The sequence below is a fragment of the Eleginops maclovinus genome, chromosome 12, assembly GCF_036324505.1.
Source record: "Eleginops maclovinus isolate JMC-PN-2008 ecotype Puerto Natales chromosome 12, JC_Emac_rtc_rv5, whole genome shotgun sequence".
NCBI classification, from domain to species: domain Eukaryota; kingdom Metazoa; phylum Chordata; class Actinopteri; order Perciformes; family Eleginopidae; genus Eleginops; species Eleginops maclovinus.
Genome location: NC_086360.1, coordinates 4,052,095 through 4,068,545, shown reverse-complemented (window position 1 = coordinate 4,068,545; position 16,451 = coordinate 4,052,095). Strand labels below are relative to the sequence as shown.

Genomic DNA, 16,451 nt, shown 5'->3' with positions numbered 1-16,451 from the left:
TTAATCCTCCTCCTCCCTTTACCTTCCTCATCCTCCTCTTCTCATGTATCTGCCTGCTCACCTCTCCTCTCTCCCCCTCCCTTTTCTTCCTCTCATTTTTCCTCCTCTCTCTCCTCGTCACTCCAAAAAACATGCAGACATTCACTGGCAAGCAGTGTTGGGCAAGTTACTTCCAAAATGTAATACAGTACATATTACTTATTACTGTCTTTTTAAAGTAATAACTGTCTCTGAACTGTAATGCGTTACACTACTTCTGCGTTACTTTGAGTTACTTTCACCAAAATAACCTTTAAAGTATGGCTTTAAATGCTGAAATGTAGTTTATTGCAGCTCATTAATTAAAGCTATCTCTCTATCTGGCAGTACATGCTGAACATTAGGAAAATAGCTAGAGATTAAACTCTTGCTCCGTTTAAGTGGGCTGGATAATATGTGATACCGGTAACATGACGTCTCTGTGTGTTATTATAACATGTTAGTGGAGCCTCTGCACGGCCCTGTGACCTGCTGTATATCAACAAGTCTCTATGGCAACGTTAGCTCACCTTGTCATTGGTGTGTTAATGGGGATTTGGCTGACAAGCTTTCTAAAAGCCGGCGATTCCACAGAAGACAGAGGCTGCATGTCTTCAACACTCTGCCACGAGTCTCTGAACTTCTCCGGGTTCAAGCAGCATAGAAGACCGAGAGAGAAAGCTACCTTCTGTTGCTTTGGCCTGCGCGCACTTGTGTCTTTTCTCCAAGACTGCATCTCTCCCTCGTGCAAAAGTGGAATCTGTTTCTGCAGCCCTCTTAACCAATAGTAAACAGGCTTACTGAGTTACTATTCTACCCTCACAATTATTCCTCTGGTGTCGGAATGTCTCACGATGTTTGTGAATTCTTAGAAACAAAACACCACATCATTTCAGGTTCAAATGTGTTGTAACTGCGTTAATGAGAATTGTAACCGGTATTATATTACGCACATTTCTGAAGTAATGCGTTATATTACTGCGTTACAGCAAACAGTAATTCATTACTGTAATTCTGTTACTTTTGTAACGCGTTACACCCAACACTGCTGGAGAGTCCTCCATGGCATCAACTTTGTTTTAAGGCAGGCCAAGATGGCAGTGTGTGTCAGCAGAAAGAGGAAGGTGGAGGAAAATGCTCGCGTTGAACCCGTCAATATCTGAAGTCCAGACTGATGGAAGATTTCAGTTTCTATAAGAGTTCTGGAAATCTGGACACATTCCAGCAGTTATTATATATATATATATATATACAGTTATTATTATATACAGTCATGTATTTGTTGATGGAGTGTGTTTTTATGTGAGTACACTGTGCAAAGATAGTGGCAAAAATAATTTCAAAAATCCCTCGTCCTCTTCCTCTCTGCAGAGGATCCAGAAACTTCAGCAGCTGTAGTGCTGATGACTTTGAGAAGATGATCTTGTTGACCGGAGGAACGTGTCTCCTGAACGTCCCTCGTCCTGACGAGGCATACAGCGCCCCCTACTGCGGGAACAGACTGGTGGACATGGGGGAGGAGTGTGACTGCGGCTCAGAGAAGGTGTGTGGGCCGAGTCAGAGAAAAAAACTCTGCATTGTATACGTGAATATTCTCTGTGATTACCAAGTTACTCATTCCTGATCAGGGTTGGGAGGGGCACTTTAAAAATGTATTCCCTTACAATAACTAATGAATAATTTAAGTAATGTAATCTGATTACTTTCCCTTACTTTTAGATTTCCTCTATATCAAATGCAAATAAAAAAAAGAGACAGGAAATATCAATAAGATGTTTTTCACTGAAGTGTGTTATTTAAGACAACAGAACAATATGACCTTAAAGAAGAAACCAAGTTATTCAGGATCAGAAATTATTTTATTTAGAGGAAAACCTGCCTTTCATGAAGCATATTCAGGCAGCAGCGTATACAGCAACACTGAAACACATGAGCACATATTACAGTTTAAAAAAGCAGGAATACAATCTGAGCTGACAGAAAACGCTCCGTTCTAGTTTAACACACACAGTTACTCACACACTATTTAATGAACATATAGGTTCACCTGCTGAATTAAAAACAGAACAAATAAACCAAAGAAAGTGAAACCATAAAGCAGATTCAGGCAGTAGGCGTAAAGATTCACTTAAAGTATTAGCCTACAGAACAGAACAGCTGACAGAGGAGAGAGAACATCTCCTTTACAACAAGTACATCCCAATTTAAAAAATGTAACAGTAATCTGATTACATCTTTCTTTATGTTACTGTAAGGGAGCAAAGTTACCTTTTTCTAATCACGTTATCCAGCTACATGTTATGTTACACCACAAGCCGGGTTGTGACAAAGAAACGACCACAGAGGCTGCAGGGTAACATGGAATGCCACAGCCAATCATTAGTGAGGAAGGGCAACATGTTGTTTTCAAAGTCCAAATGTGTGTGATCACTATTTTCTAAACTAAATTGCAAAGTAAACATTTCCCCTGCAGGCATAAAGCAAGGCAGTTGATCCAACCTTCTATTCATATTGTTAAATGAGTCTCTGAGAATTTCATTTTTTTTATCTTGGATGTTTTTCTTCCCTCCCACAGCTCTGTAATAACAGTGTTACCTAAATGGTCCTAATAAGCCGTCATGTGTAGTGTTTTACTCATGTACATAGATACAATCTGAACAATAATTTACTGGTTCTATTGTTAGCAACCTGGGTGTTCATATTACATTCAACGACTCAAGTCTGTCTATATTGACATTGAGTCAAAGGTACTCCTGTACGTATGAGTTTAAGCTTTATTTTTATGATGAATGAACTATTAGCAGCTCTTGCTCGCATTTTACCTATAGATGTACAGACCACTGGTTTACTTTGAGACCAAATATCAAATAAATGAACATTCTGAGAGTTCCACGTTTGACTTGTTTCTGGATGGATCTTAAAAGTCTCCTATATATTTGAACAATATATTATAGGTCTCATATCTACAGGGGGGAGAACATGTATTTGATACACTGCTGATTTTGCAGGTTTTCCCACTTACAAAGCATGTAGAAGTCTGTCATTTTTATCATAGGTACTCTTCAACTGTGAGAGACGGAATCTAAAATCCAGAAAATCACATCGTATGATTTTTAAGTAATTAATTTGAATTTTATTGCATGACATAAGTATTTGATACATCAGAAAAACAGAACTTAATATTTGGTACAGAAACCTTTGTTATCAATTACAGAGGTCAGACGTTTCCTGCAGTTCTTGACCAGGTTTGCACACACTGCAGCAGGGATTTTGGCCCATTCCTCCATACAGATCTTCTCCAGATCCTTCAGGTTTCGGGGCTGTCACTGCGCAATACAGACTTTCAGCTCCCTCCAAAGATTTTCTATTGGGTTCAGGTCTGGAGACTGGCTAGGCCACTCCAGGACCTTGAGATGCTTCTTACGGAGCCACTCCTTAGTTGTCCTGGCTGTGTGTTTTGGGTCGTTGTCATGCTGGAAGACCCAGCCACGACCCATCTTCATTGCTCTTACTGAGGGAAGGAGGTTGTTGTCCAAGATCTCGCGATACATGGCCCCATCCATCTCCCCTCAATACGCTGCTGTCGTCCTGTCCCCTTTGCAGAAAGCATCCCCAAAGAATGATGTTTCCACCTCCATGCTTCACGGTTGGGATGGTGTTCTTGGGGTTGTACTCATCCTTCTTCTTCCTCCAAACACGGCGAGTGGAGTTTAGACCTATTTTTGTCTCATCAGACCACATGACCTTCTCCCATTCCTCCTCTGGATCATCCAGATGGTCATTGGAAAACTTCAGACGGGCCAGGACCTGCACTGGCTTGAGCAGGGGGACCTTGCGTGCGCTGCATGATTTTAATCCATGACGGCGTAGTGTGTTACTCATGGTTTTCTTTGAGACTGTGGTCCCAGCTCTCTTCAGGTCATTGACCAGGTCATGCCGTGTAGTTCTTGGCTGATCCCTCACCTTCCTCATGATCATTGATGCCCCACGAGGTGAGATCTTGCATGGAGCCTCAGACTGAGGGAGATTGACCGTCATCTTGAACTTCTTCCATTTTCTAATAATTGCACCAACAGTTGTTGCCTTCTCACCGAGCTGCTTGCCTATTGTCCTGTAGCCCATCCCAGCCTTGTGCAGGTCTACAATTTTATCCCTGATGTCCTTACAGCTCTCTGGTCTTGGCCATTGTGGAGAGGTTGGAGTCTGTTTGATTGAGTGTGTGGACAGGTCTCTTTTATACAGGTAACGAGTTCAAACAGGTGCAGTTGATACAGGTAATGAGTGGAGAACAGGAGGGCTTCTTAAAGAAACACTAACAGGTCTGTGAGAGCCGGAATTCTTACTGGTTGGTAGGTGATCAAATACTTATGTCATTCAATAAAATGCATATTAATTATTTAAAAATCATACGATGGGATTTTCTGGATTTTTGTTTTAGATTCCGTCTCTCACAGTTGAAGTGTACCTATGATACAAATTACAGACTTCTACATGTTTTGTAAGTGGGAAAACTTGCAAAATCGGCAGTGTATCAAATACTTGTTCTCCCCTGTATATAAAACTTGTCTCTGAAGTGTTTTACCCAAAATACCAAACAGATCCCCCATTGTAGCATGCCTCATCCCCCTCTATTTCAGCCCTGTTCCTGAAGTGCTGATTCTGTGACTGTAGCTTTACATTTGAGCTGAGCTGAAGCTGGACACACCCCTTTGGAGTGCATGCAGCTCTCTCTCGTCTGTGAAAGTTTTCTAACGGAGAAACTCAGTTAAATGCTGCCGTGATTAAACGCCATATTATGTTCCAAACCACATCATTATTTCTGAAACACTTCTCAGTGTTTACCACTCGAACATTATATGTATTATATATAACACAATAATAACCGAAGCAAATCTGGATCAGCTCGTTTGTACCCCCGTTTTTAGAGATGTGGGTAAGAAGGAAAAGAGAGAGGGTTGTATTTTCTGACACTTTGTGAGTCTCACACCGGGGACACATTTATGTTTAAAAGACAGCAAAAAGTGCATTTTGCATAATAGGGGACCTTTAAGACTTTATTCATGATATAGTGATATCCTCAGTTAGTGTAAGTTTCAAATATATGACTGGATATACGCCGTCTGCTAAATGTTTGGATCTCAGCGAGTCTAAGAGTGTGACAAACTGCAGCGATCTTCCACCATGTGTTTTAAAATATCATTAAGATGAGTCGTAAAATCCTCAGCCAGGCTACATTCAAAATAAAGAAACCCATACTAATAAAATATGTGTGTCTGTGTGTGTGTGTGTTACAGGAATGTGAGAAGGACCCCTGCTGTGAGTATCAGACCTGTAAACTGAAGTCTGGAGCTCAGTGCGCGTATGGAGAGTGCTGCTACAAATGTCAGGTACACAACCAGTCGGCCCAACAATCAGAAATGCAAGTCACTCATAACTGTTGGATGATAGTTATGGCCAGTGTAAAGTAATTAGGAATATTTACTAAAGTAAACCAATTCATTTTGAGAGTATTGTACTTCACTTGAGTATTTCCGTTTTGTGCTACTTTGTAATTCTACTCCACTTCTATTCCGGTAAATCATGTACTTTTACTCCACTACATGTATTTAATCCCTTTAGTTACTTTACAGATCTGGATTAATGATGGTAAATATAATCAGCCCTTAAGTCAGACTGTAGTTCACCTGGAGTAAATTCAGCAGCTACCCTGCAGTATACAAAGCCATTCAAACTAGCTGCACCTTTACCAGCTCTGAGAACACTTTAATGATCAATAATTATAAAACATATCAGAGATATTATTCTGAAATGGACCAATCAAACAATGACTACTTTTACTGTCGCTACTTTAAGTACATTTAGATGAGAGTACTTTCTACTTTCACTGGAGGAACATTTTGAATGCAGGACTTTTACTGTGACAGAGTATTCCTACACTCTGGTACTTCTACTTTACTCAAGTACAAGATCTGAGTACTTCTACTTTACTCAAGTACAAAACCTGAGTACTTCTACTTTTACTCAAGTACAAGATCTGAGTACTTCTACTTTTACTCAAGTACAAGATCTGAGTACTTCTACTTTTACTCAAGTACAAGATCTGAGTACTTCTACTTTTACTCAAGTACAAGATCTGAGTACTTCTACTTTTACTCAAGTACAAGATCTGAGTACTTCTACTTTTACTCAAGTACAAGATCTGAGTACTTCTACTTTTACTCAAGTACAAGATCTGAGTACTTCTACTTTACTCAAGTACAAGATCTGAGTACTTCTCCCACCTCTATTTATGGGAATGTGTTGAAAATGTTTTAGTACAGGACATTGCTCCCGCACACCAGATTCTCCAACTACAACGAAACTAAATAATTTATACAATCAAATTTAAAAAGAAACTTGAACTATATTTGGAATATTATCTCCAGAAGATTTATTAAAAATCATCTACGGTTTTGATGTCAACAATAAAAGGGCGACTTTAGCTTCCATCAGGGGGGCAACGTATTCCCATGGGAGAGCTCACAGGCCGCTATTTGCCCACCATTACTGTACATGTTGTGTAAACGCAGACACAATGTTAAGTGCAGTGGCAAAATAAATGAATAAAACTGAAACTTCACCTCGAAAGAAACTGCTGCTGGAGCAGTAGTAAGCGAGTCTTACGCAGGAAAAATGTTCAATGTCCAGGCAAGAATGACGTAAAATAATATCATTAAATAACACAAATCAATATATAGCTTAGAAAAAAATGAAGAGTCTTAAATATTTATCTCCATTCCAGTGTCTGTTGAGTTCCAACGCAGAGAAATGTTGTCAGTAGAATACAAGTAAAAAAAAAACATTTAACTGAAACTCATACCTATAAATAGTAAAACCAGAGAATCTGATAATGCTGCAGTGGTCTCTTGATTTTTCCCGGAGCTGTATACACCTCCAACATTAAGTGTCGACACTTTTTTTTTCAGGTTACCTACAATCCTTAGTGAGGATTAATTTTGACATCTCAAACCCCTGGTTAATACTTCATAATAATCCAATGTGTGTATGCTCAGTATCTACCAGGTGGAACGGTGTGTCGGTCCAGCACAGATGAGTGTGATCTTCCTGAGTACTGTAACGGCTCCTCGTCCCTCTGTCAGAGCGACGTCTTCATCCAGGTGAGACCTCAAATAAGTCACCATCTGTCTGGGAATGTGGACAATCGTATTTCCTCCTGGTTCTAGTCGCGTCTATCATTTTTCCAACCCAGTTCAGATTTAACCAGGCCCATTTCCACATCAACGTATCCCTGCGTGACTGCATCTTGGACGTATGAAGAGAGCGTCCCCATGTTAACACCGCTGAATTTATCACGTCCACTCTGGCTCCTATACAAGACATTTTAAGGCATTAAGCTACTCGAAATACTGTGTGCTACTAGTGTGGTTTCAAGGTTTTATTGGTCATATGCACAGCATATACAACGTATATGTTGGCAATGAAAATCTTATATCCCATGCTCCTCCAACAACTCAACATACATGGTGCAAATAAGATAAATAAATAGTGCAAAAAGAGAGAAGAATATTTACATAAAGCAGGGGAAAGCAGGACTCAGCCAGGGGGAGCAGGGTGTTGGTTTAGTGCGTGGCTGCTCAGCCAGTAGGGACCACAACTAGGGGAAGGGACCTGACATGATTTAGGAAGTGTTGCCAGATTTTAGAAAATTAAACGTTAGAGCCACTGAGTAATTTTACAAAGACTAGGGCATGCTTTATCCAATGGGTGTGAGAGGGGGGGCGGACTCTTCCAGCGCATCAGAATAGCACGCCTCACTAGCAGTGTGAGAAAAGCCACAAGTTCGACAAAATAGGAACGCAGTGAATGGGGAGTGGGCAGGACATAATGAAGTAAACTCTGAAACGGTACTTGTTTACAAAACGTGACGAACAAAAAACTAGCTATTAAGCTTCATATTGGTTTGTAGTTCATTATTTTTGAATCCATTGTGAATTCATATTTTAAAAAATATTAACATTTAGGCATAACTGTGATCTTCTTTTATATTATCAAGTGCTTTTTTCCCTCAAAGATGCTCTATGAAGCGACTGCAGCTTCAGATTCTGGTGATGAAACTCCAGACTGACGCTGCACTGACTGATTTTACAACCCACAGAGTAGACGTGATATTACTTCGGCGTTGTTAACATGGGGACATTCTCTTTATACGTCCATGATGCTGTCACACAGAGATACGTTTATGCAGAAGTGGGCGTGGTTAAATCTGAACGGGTTGGAAAAAGGACAAACCCTTCCTGGTCATGGTGTCTGGTATTGTCTCTCTATTCAGACTTCCTAAAAGAAGGTACAGTAGCAACAATCATCTCAAAAACCATTGGTTTGAGTATCAGTTTAGCATTCTCATCCTTTTATGATGAACATATACCAGACAGGCTAATAATAATCGTTATAATAACAACTATATGTATATATTATGCTTTAAACATTAAGTAGAGTTCAAGATGCTTTCCAGTGTAGCATTAAAAACAAAACACAATTGATGATAAATGTAGAAAATTGAAAACTAAATGGCAGAGAATAAAAAAATCACAACTAAAGAATAGATTAAAAAAAAATGCTCTGAACTTATTTGAAATTATTGAAAAAAGATGTGAAAATGTCTATTATATTAGGCAAACTTTCCTTGATTTACGGATCATCCATTTGCCTTTTGCCTTTTTATGTGAAAACTGTTCATTAATAAAAAGAGTAAACAATATTTCTGAAGCTTTTCTTTGTGTTGCAGAACGGGCAGCCGTGCCGGAGCCAGCAGGCCTACTGTTACAACGGGAAATGTCAGCACTACGACGGACAGTGTCAGGCCATATTTGGATCGAGTATGTCTTGCTGCCTCTCCACATTACATAACAGAACATGCATTCAATTGGAGAGAAACAAATCAGAATTTATACCATGTGAATTAACATAGTTTAAAAATGTAATACGCATGAGGTGCATGTTTTTAATTGTTAAATTGTTTAATTGTTTCTCCTCCTTCTCCTCTTCCTCCTCTCTCCTCTTCAGAGGCAAAGGCTGCTCCTGATATCTGTTTTAAAGATGTCAACAGTAAAGGTGATCGCTTTGGCAACTGTGGCTTCCACAACTACGGCTTCAAGAAGTGTGAGAGCAGGTAAAACACACATTCACACACACGCGTACACGCTGAGGAGTTCCATCCAGACCAGACGTTTGGGTCCAGAGTGAGACATCTTGCCTGTCCTGTACTGTTCAGTTTGGATGACCTGAAAACCACTAGTAGAAGAGGGGCTTTAACTTCAGAAAAAGTAGTGCCACTGCAAGTTTCAAGTACAAGTCATTCAAACTCTCTGTGACCTCACAATAGATGATCTTTAGACCATCATTTAGGAATTAATTTGCTATTTCCGACCATTTGAAAGGATCTAATGCTGAACTGATGACTGACTTGCCTCTGTCTCCATAGAAACGCCCTGTGTGGGAAGCTGCAGTGCTCCAACGTTCAGGCGGTGACGGTGTTCGGCATCGAGCCGTCCATCATCACCACGCCTATCGGGAGCGGAGGAGCCAAATGTTATGGAGTCGACTTCATGCTGGGGTCAGACGTGCCCGATCCAGGCATGGTGAACGAGGGGAGCAAGTGTGGAGACAACAAGGTGAGGAGGAGGAGGGAGGGAGGGAGGAGGGAGGATGGAGGGAGGGAGAGGAAAGAACAGGAAAGGAAAGGAAAGGAAAGGAAGAGTAGGAGGAGGAAAGGTGACTGAAGGCAGCACGAGTTGAGACAACACGGTGAGGAGGAGGGGAATCATGGCGGAGGAGAGATTTTGATGCCTGTTTCTTCTTCTGTGGTGTTAAGGTCTGCATGAACTTTGAGTGTCGCGGCGTGGAAGTCCTGAACTACGACTGTGATGTGGAGAAGAAGTGTCACGGACACGGGGTGAGACATGGCCTCCTGTGTGTCGCCTGCATCGCACCGCTGCTGTGATTTACAGCCTCATAAAGATAACATTCAATCCTAAATCATCATGTTTTTGATTGTTGAGAACCCCAACGTTTTATAATAGAAATATGTAGCAGGGGTCCCAAGCACATAGAAACTGCCAGATGCTAACTTGCATACAGTGGGGCAAAAAAGTATTTAGTCAGCCACCAATTGTGCAAGTTCTCCCATTTAAAAAGATGAGAGAGGCCTGTAATTTTTATCATAGGTACACCTCAACTATGAGAGACAGAATGAGAAAAAAAAATCCAGAAAATCACATTGTAGGATTTTTAAAGAATTTATTTCAAATGATTGTGGAAAATAAGTATTTGGTCAATAACAAAAGTTCATCTCAATACTTTGTTACATACCCTTTGTTGGCAATGACAGAGGTCAAACATTTTCTGTAAGTCTTCACAAGGCTTCCACACACTGTTGCTGGTATTTTGGCCCATTCCTCCATGCAGATCTCCCCTAAAGCAGTGATGTTTTGGGGCTGTCGCTGGGCAACACGGACTTTCAACTCCCTCCAAAGATTTTCTATGGGGTTGAGATCTGGAGACTGGCTAGGCCACTCCAGGACCTTGAAATGCTTCTTACGAAGCCACTCCTTCGTTGCCCTGGCGGTGTGTTTGGGATCATTGTCATGCTGAAAGACCCAGCCACGCTTCATCTTCAGTGCCCTTGCTGATGGAAGGAGGTTTTCACTCAAAATCTCACGATACATGGCCCCATTCATTATTTCCTTTACACGGATCAGTCGTCCTGGTCCCTTTGCAGAAAAACAGCCCCAAAGCATGATGTTTCCACCCCCATGCTTCACAGTAGGTATGGTGTTCTTTGGATGCAACTCTGCATTCTTTCTCCTCCAAACACGACGAGTTGAGTTTTTACCAAAAAGTTCTATTTTGGTTTCATCTGACCATATGACATTCTCCCAATCCTCTTCTGGATCATCCAAATGCCCTCTAGCAAACTTCAGACGGGCCTGGACATGTACTGGCTTAAGCAGGGGGACACGTCTGGAACTGCAGGATTTAAGTCCCTGGCGGCGTAGTGTGTTACTGATGGTAGCCTCTGTTACTTTGGTCCCAGCTCTCTGCAGGTCATTCACTAGGTCCCCCCATGTGGTTCTGGGATTTTTGCTCACCGTTCTTGTGATCATTCTGACCCCACGGGGTGAGATCTTGCGTGGAGCCCCAGATGGAGGGAGATTAGCAGTGGTCTTGTATGTCTTCCATTTTCTAATAATTGCTCCCATAGTTGATTTCTTCACACCAAGCTGCTTACCTATTGCAGATTCAGTTTTCCCAGCCTGGTGCAGGTCTACAATTTTGTCTCTGGTCTCCTTTGACAGCTCTTTGGTCTTGGCCATAGTGGAGTTTGGAGTATGACTGTTTGAGGTTGTAGACAGGTGTCTTTTATTCTGATAACGAGTTCAAAAAGGTGCCATTAATACAGGTAACGAGTGGAGGACAGAGGAGCCTCTTAAAGAAGAAGTTACAGGTCTGTGAGAGCCAGAAATCTTGCTTGTTTGTAGGTGACCAAATACTTATTTTACCGAGGAATTGACCAATTAATTCATTATAAATCCTACAATGTGATTTCCTGGATTTTTTTTTCTCATTTTGTCTCTCATAGTTGAAGTGTACCTATGATAAAAATTACAGGCCTCTCTCATCTTTTTAAATGGGAGAACTTGCACAATTGGTGGCTGACTAAATACTTTTTTGCCCCACTGTATGTTGGGCAATTTGCACAATTAGCATAAGTTGCAGTAAACTAGCATTAATTAGCTTTATAGCCTTTTATATGTGGATAACAGTGAAAAAATGGCTTGGCCAACTTGGACAATTTTAGAGTGGTTTTGGGGGTTATTGAGGATGCTGAATCCATTTCTGACATTTCCAGGATAGAAAAAGTCATATTGTCTATTGTCATATTTGTGCTTGAGTAGTGTTGTGACCATTGGATATAGAGAGCACAAAATGAAAATGATTACCTCTTCTGTGGACAATAGTTTTTCAAATAAATAATCTGTCCAATCCAAATGACTCCCTAAACAAATAGACCCAAAATGAATCCAAATCAGCCCACCGGGAGCACTCAACATTCCCGTGTTCACTAAGCTGGCAACTAGACTATTAAGCATTATTATTGAAGGTAGAAAAACTGTAGTTCATATTTATATTTTTGGCAAACAATGACATGATAATTCATAATGACATGTTATTATGAGTAATTCAAATTTAGTTTGTGTAATATAAAATAATTAGTTTGTAAATAATAAAATGTATCATACCTGATAATAGACAAAAACAATTCAATTCGGTTGGTTGGGTTTTTTAACCTAAATACCTAGTATTTGATTGTTGAATGATTGTAATAAATAGTTTGGATAACATCTATAAAGATAACATATATAGATTCAGTGTAATATAAACCACTGACATTCTATCTAAATAAAATAGTTATTTTAAAAGTATTTGGTAATAATCAAACAGATACTTAATAAATTACAACAAATAATAGCATTACTAATATAAGGTACACATTATTAGGGTGATTATAATAAAGTGTTACACTGAGCCTCAGTACATTTTATTATTTTTCCCTGCGGCCTAACATTTTTGGATTCGAAAAATGTATTGTAGAAAAACAGCTCTTTGAGTTTAATCATTTTTAAAATATTTTTATTGTATTCTATAAACTACTGACAACATTTCTCTGTGTTGGAATTCAACAGACAATGGAATGGCTGCCATACATTTACAGATTGAGATTTGAGAAATTCATTTTGTAGCTCTTAATTTTTTCCGGAGCTTTGGATGAAGTTAATTCCAGAATTCACAACTTATATTTACCTTACAAAATAGTCTGTAAATATTCATTGAAGTTTAGCCTTTCACAAACATGTCAGATATGACGACAGACATTCATTCTCCATTCCAAATCCTCAAAAAAAGGACATTCTGTGAATGGACTGCAGACCACTCAAACTGATATACAACACAAACCAGTAGTCATCCAGTCATGTCTCCACTCACACACTAACCTCTCTCCCTGTGTGTGTGTGTGTGTGTGTGTGTGTGTGTGTGTGTGTGTGTGTGTGTGTGTGTGTGTGTGTGTGTGTGTGTGTGTGTGTGTGTGTGTGTGTGTGTGTGTGTGTGTGTGTGTGTGTGTGTGTGTGTGTGTGTGTGTGTGTGTGTGTGTGTGTGTGTGTGTGTGTCAGGTGTGTAACAGCAACAGGAACTGTCACTGTGACCACGGCTGGGCGGCACCTTTCTGTGAGCTCAAAGGTTATGGAGGCAGCACGGACAGCGGACCCACCTGGAATGGTAACTTATGTTGCAGCTTACTGTTAGAGCCAGACCTTAGTTTTGTAAGGAGGGCCAAATAATAATAGTAATAATAATCGTCGTAGATTTTATTTATATAGTGCCTTTCAAGGGACCCAAGTTCAAATAAGTAGCAGTAGGAGTGGAAGCAGGGGGGACTGGTGAGTGTGAATGATGACTGGCAGATTTCGGATCTCAGCAGGAAGAGCGTTCCAGAGGATGGAGGCCGCAACACAGAGCGCCCTGTCTCCAACAGTTCTTAATAATATATGTATATATATATATATATATATATATATATATATAAATATTGTCACCTAATCATGACTTTTGTAGTCCAAAAAGTATAAAACACTACAATCGCACAGCCCCTAAAGCAGGGGTGTCCAAACTGAGGCCCAGGGGCCAAATGTGGCTCTCGGGCAATTTTGAATCGGCCCTCAGCAGATAAAAAAACTATAATGGAATATGGCCCACACCTGAAACGTGTGCTTTTCTTATATTGTACTTCTTAAATATATATGTACACATACAGCTCCAGAAAAAATGAAGAGACCACTCTACATGTATGGCAGCCATTCCAGTGTCTGTTCGATTCCAACACACAGAAATGTTGTCAGCAGTTTATAGAACACAATAAATAAGAAAAATCATTTAACTCAAAGACATATCTATAAATAATAAAACCAGAGAAAACGGTAATGCTGAAGTGGTCTCTTAATTTTTCCCGCGGCGGTATATGAAGCAGTAGTAATCATGTATTAATAAGCCCACTTTTCAAATAAATTCAGTCAATTCAAGTTGAGAACATTTTCTAACAAATGTGAGTTGATAAATAAACCCAAATAACTTATTTACATAACAAGCTGAAATAGACCCTTCATATTTCCGCTTATTATACTCAATTTTAAGATTCTGTTTTAAGGAATGAGCTGCCAAAAACGTAACTTATGAGGCAATATACCTCACCTCCAGTGAGGGGTCCAGCCCTTCCTATATTTTTCTGAATGTGGCCCTCGGTGAAAAAGGATTGGACACCCCTGCCCTAAAGAGACACAGAGATGGGCAACCTGTGCGAAAGACGCCGAGATATCATTCGGTTATATTATTATATACTTACACAAAGAAAGATAGTAGAGGGTCTGTTTAAGGTTTGATAGAAACAAAGGAAGGAAGCCGCAGACACTTACTCATGAAACGTATAGCTATTTCAGATGATCAAATGATGAAACCTACAGAACACACTGCAGGAAAGGGGAAACCCCAAAAGCATAATAGGGCCTCTTTAACTACTTAACTTATCCACCTGACTCGCCCTGTCCTCTTCAAGGTCGATATAACCTGTGTCTGTGATCGCTCCTCAGATAAAGACACGTCGCTCCGAGACGGCCTGCTGGTCTTCTTCTTCTTCATCCTCCCTCTCCTCGCTCTTGGTGCCTTTGTTTTCCTGCGCAGGAACGACCTGCTGCGACGACTCGGGCTGAGCCGCAGGAAGAGATCACAGGGATACCAGTAAGTCTGAACACCCATATGTGTACACACACAGACACACACACACACACACACACACACACACACACACAAACATCATAATGTTGATACGGTATGATAGAATCTGGAACGAGAGTCTCCATCATGGACGACGATCAGATATCAGAATATCACACATAATGCTTCGCTACAGAGCCAGGCAGGGTTACGGTGTCGGTGTCAAATGATGGAATTTGGCCGTTTCCAAGTTACTTCTTTTACTTTATTTGTCTTACTAAACCCCATTAAGAAATGTTTAGCCCACAAAAAACGTTAAAAAGGATTTTGAAAATGATATTATTTATCGATAATTTCTTATTATTGTGGCGAATATTGCTACTCAACATCACCCTGGGATTGACTAAACTAGGTTAGCTAATTGGACGTGTGTACATCTATTCACGACAAAGTCTTTAGGTTTCAATATAGTTTATTTTCAAAGGAAAACAGCGTGTGCACAGACACAGTCAAAAGACTGTTGCTCTCCAGCCACAATCAATTTCACCTGTGCCAGGGAGATCCTTTATATTTGTTGTTGCCCCATTACGGCATCTAGTGTTCAAATAATGAGAACATGCTGTATAACCATTGTAATGGGTGCAACAATTATATTGATATGGGCAGTGTTGCCACAGTTACCTTGAAAAAGTAATCTGATTACTCCTGTAAAAAGTAACTTAGTTACTTTACTGATTACTTGATTTTAAAAGTAACTAAGTTATATTACAAGTTACTTTATTAGTTATTTTTAGCAGCTGCTGTCAACGCCCCCCCCCCCCGCCGCCTCAACATCAAAATTAGTCCATCACACTGCCCGACCAACTTCTTCATCTCTCCCCCATTTACTGGTTTTGCACCGAAGTCCAGCTTTTGTTGTTTGGGTGGTGGGGGACCTCCTGCTTTAGTCGCAGTTTGACCGTGCCGTGCTGCGACTCCAAATGTTTCTTCAGATTTGACGTAGTGTTTTTGAAGCTAGACAGCACTTTGTCTCCAGCACAGAGTCTTCAACGAACCTTAATACTGTCATCTTTAGCTGACTCAAACTCAAAATAGTGACTGTATTTCCAGATAGAAAACGCGCATCTCTCTCCTCCCTCCATTGTTGTTTGCGTTTGTGTCGCTGTGTGGTATTTCATGTGAGTTGTCCTCATGCTGAAAACGTGACTGAATTGTCGCATAGATGTCACTCCCCGAGAAACAAGAAGAAAGCAAAAATATATATGTTTACTAAGGGAAATGACAAAAATAGTAACGCACAGTGGCTTGGATAAATAACTTTAATCTGATTACTGGTTTGGATATAGTAACACGTTAGATTACTCGTTACTGAAAAAAGTGGTCAGATTAGAGTAACGCGTTACTAAGTTACTAAGTAACGCGTTACCAACATCACTGGATATGGGTAACACAAACATGCACAACTAAACATTTTGAAAGCTGGAAATATATACAGGTTATGTCACTATGATAATGTAAAAGTTTGATTGAGTTATCATGAACCTATATACAAATGTTATGAACAAATAGCAGGTGCATCCATAGGTGTTTTTCACTCATTACTCAAAGTT

At 40.2% G+C, this 16,451-nt stretch overlaps 1 protein-coding gene across 2 annotated transcripts in view; it reads left to right on the top strand.

Annotated features, from left to right (window-relative positions):
- The window catches only part of adam9 (ADAM metallopeptidase domain 9), a 63,761-nt gene that overhangs the window by 36,581 nt on the left and 10,729 nt on the right, over positions 1-16,451 (top strand). For both annotated transcript variants that reach the window (XM_063898139.1, XM_063898138.1), the window contains exons 12-20: positions 1,390-1,561; positions 5,313-5,405; positions 7,071-7,175; positions 8,804-8,894; positions 9,082-9,187; positions 9,500-9,689; positions 9,890-9,970; positions 13,248-13,353; positions 14,718-14,865. In XM_063898139.1, coding sequence (XP_063754209.1) covers positions 1,390-1,561; positions 5,313-5,405; positions 7,071-7,175; positions 8,804-8,894; positions 9,082-9,187; positions 9,500-9,689; positions 9,890-9,970; positions 13,248-13,353; positions 14,718-14,865 — 1,092 coding nt within the window. The remainder of the gene's footprint in view (positions 1-1,389; positions 1,562-5,312; positions 5,406-7,070; positions 7,176-8,803; positions 8,895-9,081; positions 9,188-9,499; positions 9,690-9,889; positions 9,971-13,247; positions 13,354-14,717; positions 14,866-16,451) is intronic.